General features: G+C 37.7%; 1 protein-coding gene across 9 annotated transcripts in view; it reads left to right on the forward strand.

Annotated features, from left to right (window-relative positions):
* The window catches only part of PAM (peptidylglycine alpha-amidating monooxygenase), a 281,560-nt gene extending 266,613 nt beyond the window's left edge, over positions 1–14,947 (forward strand). For 3 of the 9 annotated variants that reach the window (XM_036849092.1, XM_036849096.1, XM_036849093.1), the window contains 5 exons: positions 2,413–2,512; positions 4,590–4,643; positions 10,306–10,509; positions 13,416–13,472; positions 14,116–14,291. In XM_036849092.1, the coding sequence (XP_036704987.1) occupies positions 2,413–2,512; positions 4,590–4,643; positions 10,306–10,509; positions 13,416–13,472; positions 14,116–14,291 (591 nt within the window). Of the gene's footprint in view, positions 1–2,412; positions 2,513–2,746; positions 4,482–4,589; positions 4,644–10,305; positions 10,510–13,415; positions 13,473–14,115 lie in introns of those variants that run through there. The other 6 variants (XM_036849094.1, XM_036849098.1, XM_036849091.1 and 3 more) reach the window with 5 other exon arrangements.
* Positions 14,948–21,132: the final 6,185 nt, after the last annotated feature.

Consider the following 21,132-nt stretch of genomic DNA (forward strand, 5'->3'; position numbering starts at 1 on the left):
CTTTCATACACCCTTCAGGCAGGCGTTTTTTGGTCTTCTTTCTTCTGCAAGGATGCTCATGTGGAAAAGGAAGGGAATAATCCCCGCTGATCCATACCTAAAAAATAAAATAAATAAGAAAGAAAGAAGGGAATAGTAACCCCAGATTCGTGTTATTTCTCCAACCTTAACAATGGAGATTAAAATCACAATATTTGACAGTGTTTGAGCCTAAGGTTCACACAAGTGAAATTACATATCCAAAGCTACACAGTAATGCTGGATACACCTGGATCTTAAACTCAGGTCTTTTTGACTCTAAAATGTGTTTAATATTGAGGCCATGGGATATATTAAACCATAACATAACTTGGTACAACTTCTTAGAGAATGATTTTGCTTAATATGAAGTAAGATTAAACATTATTTTGTGTTAGAGCAAACATAGGATATGGAGAACACAAATTCCTTATGAATTTTTAAGACAGAATATAAGATTTTGAGGGCAAATTGCCCTGGGCTGTGTCACCAGATGCCCAGGAAGATGCTATCATTCTTTTCTCTGATCATTTTTATTTTGTTAGGGAGAAGTACCTCAAGAGAAGATTTCAAAGCCTAGAGTAGATCTTTAAATCTGTCCAACTCTGAAGTCTTAAAACCTAACACTAAATCTTACAGCATAATTTTGTTTCAAATGACACAGAGCAATAGAATAATTCATTTAATAGATTATAGTTGAGTGCCTGTGATTGCCGTAGGAATAGAGGTCCCAAAGTCCCATCCACTGAGCTTCCCCCTGAACCGCTCCTGTGGCCCCAAAATATTTCCAGCTGAACCCCTGTCTCCCTGGATCAGTTTGAGAACCACAGATAGAGGTTGATTGTTATTCTAGCCTTGAACTGATGACATATTGTGATTAATTTAAAGCAAAGTCCTTACCAATGAATAGTTCAAACATTACCCCCTCACCTTTGTTTCTCCACCTATTATAATATTTTTCCCATCAGAAAATATGAAGTACTTTACAACCACACGTTTTGCAAAGCAGTTTCTAAAAACATATTTTGGCATAGAGGAAGAACTCCCTGTGATATGCAATTCTGTTGCCACCTATTAGCTGAACCCAAAATAAAGGTGAACGTTTAATGACTGGCTTGGGAGATTTCAGCAAGGCAGTGTTTTGATTTCTGGCTCTCTGTCCTTTTCCTGCACATTTGTCAAGCTCATTTGATAGTTTGAAGGAATGAGCCTCCTCAGCGTGGCTGTCTCATTTTTCTTTTCAATGTGACAAATTGTTGCTGATTTTCAAAGCCCAGTAGTTTCTCCAAAGCATGTATTCTGCCCCTCCTACAGTGGGCTAAGAAGAGGAGTTTGCCTCATTAGCGCCCTTTGTACTCAGCAAACCAAAGAGGACAGATGCTATCTGGTAAGCCCATAAGTCAGGATAATGTTCCTATTCATACTCACTGTCATATTTTTGAGAATGGTACACTCAAGCAGGCCTCCTGGCCTCAAAGGTGAAAAAAATCATCCACATCCTGCCAACTAGCCAACACGTGGCACCCTTGAAATCTTCAGTAGACAGATGGAAATGGCAGCAGCACATTTTAAGCCTGCTCTTCAAGAAACTAACTCGGTGACCCCGATAAAGTCACATAAAGGGCTCCCCTGTCTCCTGTGTCCTCATGATTGAGATGGCATGATTTGATATGGAAATGTGTCATGAAGGAAGACATATTAAAACACCAGTGTATCTGAAGTAAGCACAAAAGCCAGGAAATACTGAAGGGCACACTCAGTTTGTTTCCTTTGCTGACCAAAAATATTGTCAACACTGGGCTTCAGAGTAGAAAACCCGACCTTACTGCTTATCTCCTAGTATGCATTTCAGAAATAATCTGAATGTCCTGAATCTTTGTAGTGATTCCTCTTATCAGTAATATAAAAATACTTTTTAAGGAAGCTTATGATAGCTTGATAGAATAATAGCAAAAATCAAGACCTGGTCCTTTTTAGTTGTATAAATTAAAACAGGCAAATTTGACAATGACTAAGGGTAGAAGAAATATGAAGGCAAAAAATATTATTATTATTTATAAATATAAATAATTAGGTAAATAATGAACACCAACGAAACAAGAGTGTAAAAAAATAATCTGCTTGTAAATGTTCACTTCTTAAAAGACTAGAAAGTCAGTGATGAGGCCGCCTGCGTGTTTCCCAGCACACAGAATTATGTCCGGCAGAGGCAGTGCCCAGTGCGTGAAGGGATGATTCTTTCTGGCCTAGAGTTGCTTTGATGGGAATCATTGTTCCTCTGGTTTGAGTAACATGCTTATGGTTTTCTTGTGTGCTGTACTGTGTTTGTCTGCCTTTTCATGAAGAACTCAAGTATAGGCTCACCACCACACTACGTGCTTCTTGTTTTGGCAGCACTTTGACATGCCTCATGACATCACTGCATCTGAAGACGGGACCGTGTATGTTGGAGACGCTCACAGCAACACCGTGTGGAAGTTCACCTCAACTGAAAGTATGACCTTTACAGCATTATTGTCCACATTTTCCCTCAGTTTTATTGCTTAAAAACATGTCAAAAAATTTGCATGTCTGTCTCTTTTTATTGCTAGGAGTAGAGTAGGAAATCAAGGTATGACTGGCAGTTGTTAAAAGACCTGTTGGTAGTCATTTCAGGGATTAACTTTTTTAAAAGCGGAAAAAAACTTTTTTTTTTTTTCTGCTGGCAGTCATCCCCTTGTTTCCACAGATATTCCACAGGAAATTCTTGATGCCTGAAGTAATGTCTGTTGCATTGAAAGCCCATGTTAATTCCAGCTTAGTTCCAGAAGGAGGAGATGACTCTGGCAAAGCAGAGGGCCTGACTGAGGCATCGCTTCCCACGTGGCTCTTCAGCTCTCAGTAGCTGCTGAGCATCTTGGAAGACCAGCATCTGAGTCAGACACATATCATCCCAAACAGGAAGCCCTCTGCATTTTCTCTTTAGACTTCAGCTTGTTCAAAATACTGAACTATGTTTTCATGTAACTCCAAAAGTATGTCTGGGGACAGAAGAGTTTCTCTATCAGGATCAGGCCAGATAGTTTGGAGATTTCTAGTTGCAATTTGGGCACTATTTCTAATTCTTAAAAAGTATACTAATGTAGCCACCGATATCATACTAAAAACTTAAGTTTTCTAAATTGAACAGTACCAAATGCTTAGTAGGCCACAAACCTCAGTGTCCAGAGATGCTTTTAAAATATGGCAGGGTCCAAACAGTAGGAGAAGATGAGGTTAAGGAAAAGAATTGCGGATAATAAATTTGAGGTATCAGGAGCTACAACAGCAGTTTTAAATAGAGAAATAATAAAGACCTGTGGACTTGATGAAGATAAGAAATACTACTTATAATAAGGAAAAATGCAAATTATAACAAGGAAAAAATACAAGGTATAACAAAGAAAAGTAAAATCATGAGTCCAAAAACTTTAATCACGTACTGTACAGGTCTTGGAGCCCAAGTAAATTTGGTAACTGTTGTCTTCAGAATTGTCCTTCGAGTAATTTTTGCTGTTTTGTAATAAGGACCCAGTTAGGGCTGAGTGCACAGAGGTGCCCACGGACTATTCCCCTCCAGCAGTAGCTGCACATTCCCCTGCAAGTGTGCCTCTCCTACCACCTGCCTCCTCAAAGAAGAACCAGAAGGTGTAGGCAGACAGGAAGGCAAAGAGAGATGGATAATTCCCAATTGCATGACTGAACCCAGGCTTTTCAGAATAAAAAATGAATAAATACCTTTCAAGATGGAAAAAACTTCAGAAATCTAACTAGTATCTTCATTTTACAGATAGGAATATGATACTTGAACTCGTTAAGATTCCCGGCTAAGGCTCTTTATTCCACCCTAGCGGTTGGTACTAAACAGAGATGCATATCCAAGTCACCTGGAGAAGGTTTTCAAAGCACACATGGCCAGACCCCATTCAAGAGCTATAGAAAGAAGAAGGGTTATAATATGGGTATTTTGGAAAGACATCCCAAGTTGTTTTGAAATATCCCCTGATTGAGAAGCACTACAATATAGCATTCAGCTATGAAAGAGAAAAAGCCTTCTGCGCAGTCCAGAATGCAACCAAATAATACATCTGGAAAAAAACAGTACCTTGGGAACAATAAGACTGCCACAGAAGACTAAACAAGTGTCTTGTGTATTTATATTGTAGTATTTAACTAGTCAAATCAATTTGTCAACTAGAAGACTGATAATCAAACATGGCAGAACTAGTAGTCAGTCTAAGATGTCCACATGAAAACAGAACTGCTTGATATTTCAGAAATAATACAGAATTGTAAACTCCACATGGAAAATCTCATTTTAGATATGAAGACCTTAGAAATATTATTTTAGCTTTCCCTAGGAGGATTTTATCCAGGATTCATGGACCTGGCACCTAATTAGTGATTTGTATCAAACTCTTTTCTAATATAATAGTGTATTTGATGAATTAAAGAAATATTATCTACTGAGAAAAATTAATGTCAAAATTAACTTTTCAAATATTCTTTTTGGGGATTCTGATTTTCTCTCTGCTTGCTGTGCTGTGTTAAAGAAATGGAACATCGATCAGTTAAAAAGGCTGGCATTGAGGTCCAGGAAATCAAAGGTTGGTCGGATTCCTCTCGTGACTATGAAGCCCAAGGCTATTTGTGTTGAATTCTTTTATGACTCTTGATTGCACTTAAAAATTATCAGGCTAAAAATATAATATAATCTGATAAATTATCTATAACTTCTACTATGTACTTGAGCCTTTAAACCTACATGCTGCCACTGCTTTTTCTGATAAAATGGAATAGTAATAATGAGCTCAAACTCACTGATTTCAAGTGATGAAAAGTGATTGGGGATGTAAGAAATCTACAACAAGTGGGTCAGAGACATTCAGAGAGGAAAAAAAGTCAGTCAGTCACTTTTGGAAGTATTTTAACCTCAGGCGAATAGAAAAATAACATCCAGCATACTGGGAAAGGCCTTCCTTAATGGGCTCTAATCTTTCGAGTGAAAAATATCTTTGGAGAGTTAATAATATAGGGGCCTGAAAAGATCAGCTGCTCCCTAAGCTCCAATCTTAGTACCATTCAGTCCCCAACATTTACTGAGGGCTGTCTATGTGTAAGGCACTATAGCAATGAAACTGCCTGACTTCAAGAGACTTATAGCCTATAAGGACTCTGTGTGTGTACATACATACATGCATATTCATATATAGAAATAAGTATTATATCATTGGTATGTATTGTAAGACATGGGGAAATGGAATTTAGCTACTGGCAAAACTACTGGGTTCATTTGGAATCCCAGTCAAATTATTTTCTCCCTTTCTTAGGATCAGTTTATATTTATACATTTTCTACTATTTGCAGGGATTTGACATTGTCGTGTAGTTAAGAACTCACTAGAGGTGTTCCTAATGTTTAAGTAGCAAGGTGATTCAATTCTTAGTTGCTTTACAAATGATTCTCCCAGATATTAAGACTTAAGCCTAGGCTTACTTGTTTTCCTTTTTCATGAAAGCAGGTGGAAAAGAGATGAAAAGAAGCAAGAACCAAGAGGCAGTTTAGGGATTTTATATAGGCAGATAAGAAAATATAGCCGGCTCAAGGTTGAAAGGGGTAAGATAATATTATAAAATAAATAAATAGCAACTGTTTGGCATTTGTAGAGATTCTACCCAGCTGACACTACTGAGTGACATTCATACTACACATATTGAAGAAGTTCCTGATCCGCTATTTTTCTGTTAATTGTTATATAAAGAGTTATCAATAAGTTCTATTCACCCTGGAATAAAGACGTTGGAAAAGATACTGTTATTAATACGAGCTATCATTTATGGAGCACAAAAAATGGGCTATACAGAGAATTAAGGTTAATCCTTACACCAACCATATGATAATTGCTATTATCCCCATTTTACATATGTGAGAAAATTGAGGATCAGAATTACTACTAAGATATTAAATGGTAGAGCCAGAATTTAAACCAGTCTGGCACCAAAGCTATGCTCTTAACCACTATTACTGTATTGCTGAGGAGAGATCAATACCACCAATTCATTCACCATAAATTCTTCCAGGAACTACAGGTTGTGGATGGTTGCAGTTTACTCTGAAATCTCTGGGATTTCGAAGTGGCCTCAGACCGTTTCTATTTAAATAGATCCCATCAAAACTCTGAGACTGTACTGGTTGACTTGCTGTGAACAGCCCACCCACACCGATCTCACCCATTGGCCACATCCTCTCTCCTGCACACCACTGAGTCTGTTTGGTCAAGAAACCTCTCAGCAGCTCAAATAGTCAATTTAATAGAAATGCCTTGTCATGACAGTTCCATTTTAATAGTTAGGAATACCCAAACCCAAATGAACTTGTTCTAGTCCTCTTTGAACCCGTATGACTCTCATTAAACTTTTTTTTAAAAGATTATTTTCTTATTACAAAAAGGAATATAAATCATTCTGGATCTCCAAGAGTTTGTCTTTTATCAAAATCTGGAAGCTTAATTTAAACCACCTCTTACAAAGAGAGGGAGAAACACCATCCCAGACTTAACAGCCCTGTAGATACATGGTAATTGTACATTTTGAAATTCGAGTAACCTTTGATGACACTCATCCCCACTGTGAAAGGTTACACAGCCGATCAGGAATAGAGTTTCAGAACCAGTGTTGTGTTCTCAGGGAGTTTCAGGGATAAGAGAATTTGTGATGATAGAAACTTAGGAAAGGGATTGAAACTTTCGAATAAAGTTACTAGGGATAAAATAGATATGCCAATATCCCACCAAAAGCATAGCCCTTCACCCCTTCCCCACCCCCACCGTACAAGATGATGATGGCAAATCAGACTTAAGAAAATAAAAATAAATTCTCTATTTTTAGCAGTTAGCATCTTAGACCTTATGGAGAGCAGCACATTGTAGGGGAAGCACATTGCATTAAACAAACAAACCAAAAAATGAGTACAGGAATACTCGTTTTATTGCACTTTGCAGATACGCACTTTGTGTTTTTTACAAATTGAAGGTTTATGGCAGCCCTGCATCGAGCAAGTCTATCGGCGCCATTTTCCAACAGCATTTGCTCACTTCGTGTCTCTGTGTCACACTTTGGAAATTCTTGAAATATTTCAAACTTTTTCAATATTATTTGTTATGGTGATCTGTGATCACCATCTTTGATGTTACTACTATGAACTCGCTGAAGGCTCAGATAATGGTTAGCATTTTTAGCAAGAAACTATTTTTTAATTAAAGTATATACATTGTTTTCTAAGACATAATGCTGTTGCACCCTTAATAGACTACAGTATAGTGTAAAGATAACTTTTATATATATGCACTGGCAAACAAAAAAATTTATGTGACTCACTTAATTGCAATATTTGCTTTATTGCGTTGGTCCAGAACTGAACCCACAATAGCTCCAAAGTATGCCTGTAGTCTCATTGGTGCTATATGTACTTTTCATGTCTTCTAACATGTTACTTGCCAGTATGCCGTCTACAACCTTCAGCCTTCAGTTCCAGCTGTGGTGGACTGGGTCATAATTGCTATGTTGCTGTATTAAGAGTGTCTCTCCTTTCCTGTCCCAATTACTCCAAGTGGTCTCTGGGCTTCTCCCCTCTGTCAAGGGGGGAGAGACATGCACGTGCTTGTGTGTGTGAGCTCACACAGGAGTGCACCTAGCCTCCCTTTCTAAATGCATTGCTTTAAAGAAGAAGGAAAAAACTTCCTATACATCAGCTTTCAAAATTCTTTTTATTTCCAAGTATCTCTAGATATTCCAAGAAAGCTTGTTTGAAGACATATTTTGTTGTAGATTGAATACATCTGGCCTCTTATATAGGAGAATGTCACAATGTCCCATGGGGTACCCCCACCTTCCAGAAGCCCCAGGTCCTGGCTAATCTTAGAGCTTCTCCATTCCATCTTCATCAGGGGTGCTCTAAATTACTGGGGGTTTTAATTAAAGAATCTAGGATAAAGAGTAAAAGTGACAGAATTTAGATTGTTCTTTACGCTTTGAATGGAATTCTTAGTCTCTTAAGTGATAACGATTTTTTAGGCTTTTTACTCCACTTATAAAGGCTTCTAAGAAGAGCAGCAATTTTTTCTTTTATATTGGGAAATTAAAATTTTTTATCCTCTTTCTTTAAAATGTAGAGCATCTTTTAAAATCTAAACATACTTCAACTGGTTCCAAAAGTTAGAATGTTCAACTATTTTCAGTAGATGGCACTCAGCTTACAGAAGGGATGTGGAAATCAAGAATTTCTAAAGTGCAATGTGCGTATCTTAGCAAGTTCATTACCTCATTCTCAGCACACTTACTATGAATGGTAAAATGATTCTGTTAGTCTGTCACCTACTTCATAGTTCTTCTTTCCTTTTACTGGAGCCCGATCCTAGCTCTGCCTTATCGATGAAACTAGGTATGAACTGGTACAGCCAATGTCTTAGGTGTAGGTAAACCACTAAATGACAGGTAGAAAGTGCTATATAATTACTCTGATTATAGTCACTTTCAAATAGAAATAAACCCTTCTTCCAAGGTAACAAGTTCTTGACTACCAATCTATATCTTTGGCCTATATTTTTTAATCCTATCATCTCTTTATTGTTATTTTTTGCTTAAATATAGAACAATTTGTATACCTTTTCTACAACCGTGAAGAAAAAGACAAAACAGCTAGTGGTCAGGAAGAGTAAGAATCACATTCATATTCCTCTTGGAAACTGAGACTTAGAAAGATTAAATTTGAACCATTTAGATCTATGAACCAATCCCTTTCCTTCTTTCCCACTGAAGTTTCAAGACCCACGTCAGTGGATAAAGGAAGAGAAATAATGGTCTCCCCTTAATCACAGTACAGGGAAGGAAATGAAGACTGTGAGGCCATCTGTAAAATGGTGATAATAATAGTGCCCACTCATAGGCTTGGTGTGATGATTAAATGAGAACAATGCCTGAAACAGAGTACGTGCTTGATAGATATAACTGAGACTGGGAAGGAGGCTGGCTCAGAACATTGAGGCAAAAACCTGGGACCTCCCAATTGTGTGTATCATAAATTGTGTTTACAATGCCTTAAGTGATTTAAGAAATGCTTCCTTGGAGAAGTGTCCAGCAAGCTACTAAGCTGTGTCCATACATATTAAATATTAACCAAAGATTTTCCTGATCGTGTTAAACCACTTATCCCTGCCATTTTGTCAAAATTTCCATGAGGCCATATGATGCACTCTGTATCATAGGGCAGAGGGCACACCAAGAAGTTGAAGTTCAGAAACCTTGTGAGCCTTTTGGCAAACATGGTTGTGACTTCCAGCCTTCACACACAGGGTTCTTGTACAAACACATATATGTGCTTCTTGGGGGCAAGAATACCTCAAGGTTCAACCTCATTTTCAAGTCAGTAGTTATTAAGATTCCTGCAGCTGCTTATATGGTTTTATTGTATCAATTTCCCAAGCAGTACTTTAGGCCTGATATCTACCCAGTATCTGCCAATATCACAGAATAGTTGTGTAAGTTATTTTCATCAACAACAAATGGACATACAGTGCATCTGTGTGCACTTACAACTTGCTGGGAATGGTAGAAAAGAACCTGGAAAGGACACAGTTCCTTTTTCCATTTCATAATTCTAGAATTAATATGTGCAACTATACATGTGAGGTACCAATAATTCATTGAACATGAAAGAGGTTCATAAACCAAAGACACAAGGAAACAAATACTTATTAAGCACCTTTTTTATGATAAACATTTATCCTCAATAATTTCATGAAGGAGGTTGTTATCATCATCACAGTTATACAGAGGAGGTTTCCAAGGCCCAGATCACTTAAGTAACTTGCCCAAAGTTACACATGCTGGCTATGTAGGAGAACTGGGATTTGAGCCCAGATTCATCTGACTCCACCGTGCACACCAGTTCTGTCCCCTACACCATGCTGCCTGTCCATTTTAACTTTGAAAAAATGCAAAAGTAGGATGTATCTTTTGTGGAATTACAATTAAAGAGGGAACAAAGGGCGGAACCAAAGAAACCCAATTTAAAGGTGAAAAATCATTCACTGGGAATTTGCTAGTCACAATTGCCAGCTCGGTAGATGCAGATATTGAAATATGAACCCCACATGCATTGAGCTCAACAAGTTCTTCATGAGCAGCTGTTAATTTGACTGGGTAGGGGCGGGTGGGAGTGTTTTGGAGTCTTTGAATTAGTTGAATATTGTAAACTCTTCTTTCCCTGAAGAATCCGAGGCAGTTGTTGAAACCAAAATGGAGAACAAACCCGCCTCCTCAGAATTACAGAAGATGCAAGAGAAACAGAAACTGATCAAAGAGCCAGGCTCGGGAGTGCCCGTGATTCTCATTACAACCCTTCTGGTTATTCCGGTGGTTGTCCTGCTGGCCATTGCCTTATTTATTCGGTGGAAAAAATCAAGGGCCTTTGGAGGCAAGTAAAATGAGCCCCTTGAACTTGGAACCTTACCTTCGAAAGAATGTTTGGCCTGATTATCCTCAAAGTTTGGTTGTGATGTTTTTCAGTGTTTTTCTTTTTTTCTTGTGTTCTCTACCTTTTTCAACATTGTCTATGTTCCAAATATTGTCTATAGTTAGTATCACAGTGGAAAATATATCTGGAGCTTCAAAATTTGGATAGTTAGATTAAAATATAACCTTTATTATTGCCTTTTAGCATTGGCTTAAACCCATTTAATGTCTCCATATGAAACTGCGTAGATAAGTAGAGTCAGTATAAATTAGCTGAAGGGTCAGGAAGGAGGAGATCCCTTCTGTTAGAAACAGGCCCAGTCCTCAAAATGCCTGGGTCAGTTTTTTAGAAGTTGTATTGTTCCTTAGTCCTGGCTCTAGCTCCTAGCTACATGACCTTGGGCAAATTACTTAATCTTTCTAAGCCACTTCATCTATAAAGTGGGGATAAAATACTCACAAGGTTGTGTAAGGATTAAATGAAATAATGTACGTAAAGCATTTATCACAGTACCTGGCACTTAGTAAGTGCTCAATTAATACCACCAATAATTATTAGGAATAATCATTAGTAATAAAGTAATAAACGTCATAAGAAGTCATAAGAGATACTTGTCTTAAACCTCAGCTCTCTCAGGAAACCAACTATTTCTATAAGAAACCATTTGATAGTTTTTAAATAGTCATAATTTAGGCCATCAGCCTTCCCTAACCAAACAAGGGAGGGTCCAATACTGGTGTCAGTATTTTATCAAATCACTATCATATTATAGGACCCAGTAGCTGAGTTCCTTTCAAGGTATCCACATAAATGAACAAATAATCCAACTTGTGATCCTCACCTGTCGGGAACAGTCCCTTAGCTGGGTCCCCAGGTCCTAAGGCAGGAGGCTACAGCTATGCCTGGGAAGGCATCCGTGGACCAGGGTGGAAGGAAGCATTTGATCAAGAAACAGCATCTGATCGTATTTCAGGCCAAGGCGACCATGGCAGGGATTCAGTGCCCATGGCAAAGCCCTGACACAGAAACAAAACCAGAGGATTTAATTTAATAATTTGTGAAAGGGAATTTTTCTAGGACTTTCTTTTGCTTTTCATCTGCAATCAGTAAAGCTCTGCAAAAATACAGCTAACTCTTCCCAAAAGGGACTGCTATGGAGCCCTTGTTATGGGTATGGAACTGTGTTAAGCAGAGGCAAAGATAAGTAAATGTAGTCATCATCTTCATGGAGTTAGATGGAAGCTTCAAAAGAGCAAGAATCTTGTATGTTTACTTGTTTACTGATATATCCCCAGCACAAATAACAGTTCCTGGCACTAGGGGTTTGATAAATAGTCATTGGGAAAATGACTGAATAAATAAATGGAGCTCACAGAATAGATGACACATAAAAAAGAAATGACACATAAAGGTATTAAGAGAGGGTGGTAAGTACAGTGATAAATACACAGTATCAGGAACACATGGGGCCTGGGGGCAGGTAGCAAGAATGTTGGTAATCAACCCACACTGGAGGAGGAGTGGCTGGGGAGTAGAGAAGGTTTGGTGTCCCCTGTTTGCTGTTAGCACGCGTGGGTGGCACTGTTACCGGGATACTGAGTTTACAGGTGTGTGTTGGGAAGACAGGGACCCAGGTCGAACCATATGAAACTGCCATTGTTCAATCATGTTTTATTTAGAAAACTACAGTTTTATACGGTTCAGTCTAATACATTTAATTCTAAAAGTAGATCAGCTTCTCACCTTTTTTCAACATTTGTTCCTGATAGATCTTATCCAGTCTCTGAGGGTTTTTAATAACCCTCATGAAGGGCCTTCCACTTATTCAGCATACCCTTACAGCATGTCAGCTCCACATCAGACACTGTCCTAGGCACAGGGGATGCAAAACTGACTAGGGACTGTCCCGCATCCTTATGGAATTTACAGTCTAATTAGTTGGCTTTCTAACGGTCTCACCAGATTTTTCTTCCCTTCTTGCCTATTTCTCTCCCCACCAACTCCTACCTTTGCTCTGTCCTCTGCCTGTGAGCTTTCTCCATGTTGCTGCCCCCTCTCCTGGTTAGAGACTTTGAGCCTTCTTTCCCTGACCACAGCCCTTAAGGGAGTGTTGGAAGCAGGGCAAAGAGTGCAGGGAGATACACAGCACACAGAGAAATGAAGTCCATAAGGAGTTCTGCCCCCGACTAAGGAAAGAAAGTCAATTCTTCATGGAGATGGGCTGGAATTTGGGGAGCCCAAATTTTGGAGTTGGGGGTCACCTTGTATGGCTGAAAGTACTCAGGGTTTCAGGTTTTTTGCCTTCCGTCTTACATAAAAAGGTAATGGTGTACGTGAATCCAAAGCTTTCTCAAGCAGGACATGTACTGTTCTTAATAGAAAGACAAAAACCTCAGACCAATATTCCTAAAATTGTAATAAGCTTCCAAATTTTTACACATTACTGGTGACTGAATTTTTTCCTAATAAAGGTAACTAATATTTACTGAGCATTTACTGTGTGTGTACCAGGCCCTGTTATAAGCATGTCACATGCAGTATCCCATCTAAACCTTACAGAGAGGTAGGGTTTGTCATTGATCTCTCTTTCCTCAGAAGAGAAAATTGAGGCTCAGAGAAGTAATTTATTGAGATCGCACAGCCTGTAAGAGACCCAGGCAGGAGTCAAACCCAGCTCTGGCCTTTGTATACATCACAATAACATATTGCCTTTATTTTCCCTTAGAATTCTAAGAATACATACGGACAAGAGCCAGGCCTTGTTATTAATCATTCACGAATTAATTCCTTATTTTGTGTTGAAAGTTGAGCCCATGGATTGAGGAAGGTGACTGGGACTCATTTTGAAATATGCCATCTTTTTCTAGCAGATTCTGAACATAAACTTGAGGGAAGTTCGGGAAGAGTTCTGGGAAGACTTAGAGGTATGCCTGTGACCTTTTAGAATTCTTCACATGTGATTCAAAGTCAACAAGTGCGTGTCTTTTGAAAAGCAGGGAGATATTTTTTATTTTCTGTCTGGAAATTAAACTCCTTGTGTGCAGCACAGCGTCCCCAGAATGCAAACCATGAACCAACCGAAGCGTGCGGCTCCGGCGCACGTTCTCCAGCTTCGTTTTCCCAGCTTGCTCTTCTGTATTATCGAATTCTCTTCCCCTGCCTTTGTATCTGGCTTCATTTGTCTTCACTATATTTTCTATCACTTCTGTCAGTGTGTCAGTGCATGTCTCGGTGAAGATGACCTTTTCGTAAAGTCATTGAAATGAAGAGCTGCTCAAGGGGGTGCCCATTCCAGAGAGCCTGGAAAAGGCAGGAGGTGAAAAGTGAATCTGAAATAATCCTGCAGAAACACATAATCCTGGAGAGCTTTGGGTTTTTTCCTTATTTATTTTAATGAATCTGTGGAATCATATCTTTCTGACTCTGTAGGATAAGTATCTCTCTATGTCACTTTTTTTTTTCCCGCTAATATCTACCCTTTCCCATCCCCATAAGGATTTACAAGGAAACTGAGAATCATTTGTGCAAACGTTACCTCAATCCTCTGTCATTGTTCGATTTCTTCAGGAAAGGGAAGTGGAGGCTTAAACCTCGGAAACTTCTTCGCAAGCCGGAAAGGCTACAGCCGAAAAGGCTTTGACCGCCTTAGCACGGAGGGAAGTGACCAGGAGAAAGATGATGACGGAAGTGAATCAGAAGAGGAGTATTCAGCACCTCTGCCTGTACCGGCACCTTCCTCCTGAAAACGGGGCTTTGATTTAGGTTGATGAAATTTGCCAAGAATGCCAGATTCCTTTCCCTTTAGCACGTTTAGCGTTTTGTGTATTTAATTGTAAACTGTACTAGTCTGTGTGGGACTGTACACATTTTATTTACTTCGTTTTGATTTAGTTGGCTTCTGGTTCTAGTTGAGGAGTTTCCTAAAAGTTCATAACAGTGCCATTGTCTTTATATGGACGTAGAATAAACAGTTCTCTTCTTCCATCACACTAGTAATTTAATGATGGAAGGTTTGCTCATCTGCATTTTTGAGACTTTTCTGTAGTTTGTAAATAACCCCATTCTCTGCTTGAACACAGTATTTTCCCAATAGCACCTCCATTGCCAGTGTCTTTCTTTGGTGCCTTTCCTGTTCAGCATTCTCAGCCTGTGGCAGTAAAGAGAAACTTTGTGCTACATGACAACAAAGCTGCTAAATCTCCTTCTATTTTTTTAAAATCACTAACATTATATTGCAACGAGGGAAAGAAAAAAAAGTCTCTATTTAAATTCTTTTTTTAAATTTTCTTCCTCAGTTGGTGTGTTTTGGGGATGTCTTATTTTTAGATGGTTACACTGTTAGATCACTATTTTCAGAATCTGAATGTAATTTGTGTAATAAAGTGTTTTCAGAGCATTAGCTGTCAGAGTGTATTTTGCAATTTTTGCATATTTGCAGGGTTTGTATACAACTTTTGTAATAATTACACAAACCACAGATATAGTGAAACCTATTCAATGTCTTCAACCAAAAGAAATGTATTAAAATTAAGATGGTATTTTATTATGTAGCTGATATAAATTAAAAACTAGCCTAAGAGTTTACATACTTGTGTAAAACCAGGCTTTCTTTTAAAATTCAAAGGGTGTTTTTTGCCTGTATATCAATCAGAAGGTAAATACTTTAATAAAAGGTGATCATAGCTAAGAGGAAACCTGTGTCTCAAATTACGTATGCAAATTAACCCATCAGTGTAGGTTACTACTAATGGTTTTCTTTTTAAAGAATAATTTTATTCCAAATATGCATGTATTTGTAGGAATATTCATCTCTTACAGTGACTACAAATTACTTTTAAAACACCTTTTTCATAATCGATGCAATTTTGTAAGAACCTGATAACTTTTCTTTTTATAATAATCAGACTCTAGAACCCTTTCTTCAAAATGCCTACTTGCAATTCAGGTATCTTAGTAGTGGCATATTATAGATTTAACTGACTAATCACGAAAGCAATATAGAGTACTTTGCAAAAAAATTAAATTGTCTTCCAGCTAAGTTATTTAAAATATCTAACTTAACCTAGATTTTTTTCCCTCATAATTGACACCAAATTGATCTAAATGAAAGATTTTTTTTTTCCTTCTCAAATGAAGAGCACACTTTTCCTCCCTCTGAACACTCCTTTATGCCCCTTTCACCACGTTAGTGGTAAACATGTAAACGTAGAATCACAACAGCACTATTCTGGTGTATGTGTGCCTGTTCACTATATCTTACATGTTTGTATTTCAACATCAGAATGTGTTATGTTATAGGTTGACTTTGATGCTGTTCAACTTTTCTTACGTTGAGGAAATTAGTTGACTTGCACTAAAGCCATCTTTTGTGGTACTGTATTATGATCATCAGCTCTATAAGTTACATATCTTTAGAGTTATGTATGCCTAATTTTGTTCCTAAACAGTTTTACAGTGGCTCATGGATTCAAAAAAAAAAAAAGAAAACTAGATCAAAATGATAAATTATAAGGAGGTGGTAAAGAAAAAGGGAAAACAAAGATAAAAATGGGAAAATTTATACAAGAATAATTGTTATTACAGCTGTTCATGGGGAGAATTTGGCTGTAAACTTTCTAGCAGCTCATTAAGTAAAACTTGACTAGTTACATGATTCATGAGCCAGTTAAACATTTAGAATTCCTAATAATAAGATCAGAAAAATTTGCTCCCAAGTATCTTCTGAAAGATAGCACCATGTTGTGTAATTAAAATCTTCAACAATATCCATAGAATAGACAAATACATTTGCAGGTCTGTTCTTACATATGTCCCTTAATATAGCACATGGCATCATATGCCTAATATAAGCAAATGGCATTATAAAAAAGAAAATTCAGAAAAAGAAAGTCTGCATTACCATCCTGTCCTAGAACACCACCCTTATTCTACTAACCTGGCTTAAATAAAGATGGCGGACTCGAAATGAATGAACTGCACTGACTTCAGGCAATCTCTTTGCTGATTTTTGTTCTTAGCTGAACTTCATTTATTGAGTTAGATATTGCACTGCCTGGGAAGTGCCTCAAGGAATGGATCCTCCTTCACAGTAGAATCACTGGGGAATTTAAGAAAAAAATGATTGGACACTACCTCCAGAAATTCTGATTTGATTGGCTTACCATAGGATATTGCTATAGGTCATATTTTTAAATTTCTCCAGGTAATTCTAATGTGCAGCCAGAGTTGAAAACCACTGTCTTTGAGAATGGCTGTTTTACTTTGCCAATTTCTACAAGTGGATAGCTATATTTTCACATAAATTATAGTTTACAGATGTTTGGAGAGAGAAGATGGGGTCTGAGGTGTTTTGTTATACCATTAGTACCAAGATCTGAATGCCTTAATTGTTAAATGCTTTAAATTGGATAATTAAAATGGGCATAATTGACTTATTAATAAGGCAAAGGGAAACAGCTGTGCTTGATTTTTTTTTTTACAATAAATTATCCAGAGAATATTATTTGGGGGAGTTAAAAAAATAGCTTTGTCATTCACTGAGTTGGCCCTGAAGTATCATATGCATAAAATCTTTTGTTCTAAGCTTTCTTCTTAGTTTATTAAATCAGCATATTCTTTTTCAAAGTTCCCATACATCTTTAAAGTCTCACTCAGATGTTATATAAATTAAATATTTAAGTAGCTGAATGACAAGGGAAGCCACAGACATGGTATTTGAGCTTATTCCCCTGACTGTCATCACCTAGTAGCTCAAAGGTGATGTAAGTCAAAGTTGATGTAGCCTATAGCAATACTTCTCAGACTTCAATGAATGTAAGAACCAACTGGGGTACTTATTTGAAGAGGACTGACTCTTGGTCCCATTCCCGGAGTTTCTGATTCACTACATTGGATGGGGCCTAGAGAGCTGCATTTTTTAAAAGCATCCCTGGTGATTTGGATCCCGGTGTTCCATGGACTGTCCCCAAGAAATACAGTTCTCCAGAGAGTAGCTGAGCCTGAAAACAAATTATTAGGTACACAAAACCATTTTCTCAAATATGTGATCTCTGTAGAGTGATGGTTTGGCCCAGAAGTGATCCACCCCAGTTCCTCAAACCTAGATCACAGAAAACGTAGATGCAAATTACCTTCAGGACCAGAACTTACCTATGAGCAGCTTCTTTCTATAGTTCCCTAACACCGATTATCCCACCATGGGAAATAACTTAGATGCATACACAGAAAGGCTACTAGGGGCCTCCCTATAACCTCCTTTAAAAAAAAAGCATCAGACAAAAGGTAAAATACAAGTGATATCTTCATGTCTTCAGCAGGTCACCATGCTAGACTTTGTGTTTTCGTTTTTTTGTGGGTGTTTTTTTTTGTTTGTTTGCTTTTTGTTTTTTGTTTTTTTGTGTGTGGCAGTGAAGGGGCTGGGGGCGGGTTGGATCACATCTAAAGGAGACAAGAATCAACCAAACCCATTTGGTGTGTTTTTCTAGCATCATGATTTAATTAAGGGAGCATATTCATTGTAGAGAATATATTGATGATTGTAAATGTGACTCCTCATTACAGCCTTAAAATTTTTGAAATACCAAAGCACAAAGATGTCAATTATATATCCAAACTACAGGTACAAAACAAGTACATGTATTTTCCATGCTCCAAAATTGAGTACACACTGTACTGTCATAGGGAAGGGGTTTACCTATGAAAACCTGACAATAAAGTACTCAGGACTGATATACCAAAATAAAATATAAAATAGGAGTTTATAAAAACAAGTTTGACAATACCAGAGAGGACCCTTTTCATTTCTGAGCAAAAATGCATTTTGTTATACATACTCTCTCCTAAAATAAATAAACTGGTCAATTGAGAATGCTCTGTTTATTTCCTCTATTATACTACAACATTCTCCATGTCTTTTGAAAAAAAGATATTGTGCAGTAACTATGGGATAAGCATGCATGTGGATGGAACAGCACAATTGCACTGGTTCTTACAGCTCACTTCTAGATAAGGAGAAAGTGTTATTCATTAGCATGGCCCAGTTTTAGCCAATGTTCAGTTTGGAAAGACACTGGGTTAAGATTAGAATGATCTGAAATTCCAAGTTCTAGAATTGATGATTTTATATGCCATTGTATTAGGCTTCTTTTCTTTTCTTTTTTAAATTTTTATTAGAGTATAGTTCATCTACAATGTTGTGTTAGTTTCTACTGCACAGCAAGGTGAATTGTCCACATATACACATATACACTCTTCTTTACATTCCCCTCCCATACAGGTCATTCTAGAGTATTGAGAAGAGCTCCCCGAGCTACACAGCAGGTCCCTATTAGTTATCTACCCTTACATATAGTGGTATGTATATGTCAATCCCAATCTCCCAACACATCCTCCCCCACTGCTCCCCGCCCAACCTCCAGCAACCACAAGTTTGCCCTCCACATCTGTGACTCTACCTCTGCTCTGCAAACAAGTTCTAGTCAGACTTCATCAGTCATTAATTACAGCTCAATTCAAATAGGCTGCAACATATACACACCACTATACATAAAATAGATCGCTAACAAGGACCTACAGTGAACTATACTCAATATTTTGTAGTAACCTGTATATATATATCACTTTGCTGTACACCTGAAACTAACACAACATTGTAAATCAACTATACTTCAATTAAAAAACCCCAAAAAACCCTAAAAAAATAGACTGAAGAACAACTTTTATTAAGAATTAATAATGATATAATATATAATAATGAAAATAATCATCAAGAACAAATAATGTATCAAGAAAAAGGATTATTACTGACATACACATAACTGAAAAGCCCAAGCGTGGCTAGATTCAAGACTCAGATGATGCTATCAGGATTCTGCCTCCTTCCATCCCTCAGTTTGGCTCCCCTCCCTCTAGGATTCACTTTCATGCAGACTCTCCACATGTGGTAATAAAAGTGGCATTCGGCAGCTCTAAGTTTAAATCCTACCAGCAGTAACTCTGAGACAAATAGCTTCTCTTTCTAAAGGGTTCCAATACATTGACTAATTGGCCTGATCTGGTTCATGCACGAACCTCAGAACCAGTCTCTCTGGGCAGGGAAAGTGTGATGCATCGAACCTGGACCGGGTCACGTCCCACAGTAACCACACTGCCAATTTATAAAGGATTCATTTCCCCCAAGAAAATTTCAGATACTGTTGCCAGTTGAATAGGGTAGATTCTGGGAAGAAAAAAATAGCAGATATTCATTACTGTTACCTTAAGACCATAACCACTTAACCATATTTTCAGATAAAGGGGTTTACTGAAATAGCTATGTGTGTGATGGTTAAACTATAGCATTAAAAAGGGACATTGAGTGATTAGGTACACCAATGTATTTGTGAAAGTAGTCTCAAATGCCCACAGGCAATACTGAACATAAGAACAAATGCTCAGCTTTGGCTTGTCACAATAATAATGACAATAAAAAATATACAAAGGGCCAAGAGCAGAGATTTGAGGCCTAAAATCCATATCTATACTATGATTTCTGCTCAACCAAGGTTGATTGAAACAGGTAGCTTCCAATTAATAAAAGAGGTGGTTGCTTTAGTTATAAAAAGATAAATTATTGCTGTTCATTCAATCCTATTCATTCCAAAACAAACATGAAAGCAAAATATGATGTTCTTTTGTCCCCATCTTTTTCCCCAACAATTTCAAAGCTACAGAAACACTGAAGACTATTACAAAGAACATCCACATACGCTTCACTTAGATTCACCAGTGATTAACATTTTGCCATACTTGCTTTCCGTTTCTCACATGTGCACACACACACACACACACATACACACGCACATGCCGTAATTTATAACTTCTGCTGAACCATTTGAAAATAAGTTGAGGATGTCATAACCTTTACCCTAAATATTTCAACACGTATCACCTAAGAACTAGGCATTCTTCTGCATAACCACAAAACCACTATTACAACCAAGAAGTTAACACTGATTCCTTAATATCAACCAATATGTAGCCCACATTCAAACCCCCAATGTCCCCCAAGTGCCCTTTGGAGCTTTCTGTTTTTGATCCAGGATCCAATTAAGATTTACATGATGTATTTATCATATCTCTTTAGTCTCCTTTAGAGTAATTCTCTTGTCATTTTTTCTTCCAAAACATGGACATTTTTAAGAGTCCAGGCCAGATGTCTTGCACAAGTTCTCACAGTGTGGCTTCATCTGTTTCCTCATGATTTTTTTTTTTGAATTTTATTTAATTTATTTTTTTATACAGCAGGTTCTTATTAGTTTTCTGTTTTATACATATTAGTGTATACATGTCAATCCCAATCTCCCAATTCATCCCACCGCAACCTCCCCAACACCCTGCCACATGCCCCCCCCTTGGTGTCCATACGTTTGTTCTCTACATCTGTATCTCTATTTCTGCCTTGCAAACTGGTTCCTCTGTATCATTTTTCTAGATTCCACATATATGCGTTAATACACGATATTTGTTTTTCTCTTTCTGACTTACTTCACTCTGCATGACAGTCTCCAGGTCTATCCACATCTCTGCAAATGACCCAACTTCCTT

Source organism: Balaenoptera musculus, chromosome 3, assembly GCF_009873245.2.
Source record: "Balaenoptera musculus isolate JJ_BM4_2016_0621 chromosome 3, mBalMus1.pri.v3, whole genome shotgun sequence".
NCBI classification, from domain to species: Eukaryota; Metazoa; Chordata; class Mammalia; order Artiodactyla; family Balaenopteridae; genus Balaenoptera; species Balaenoptera musculus.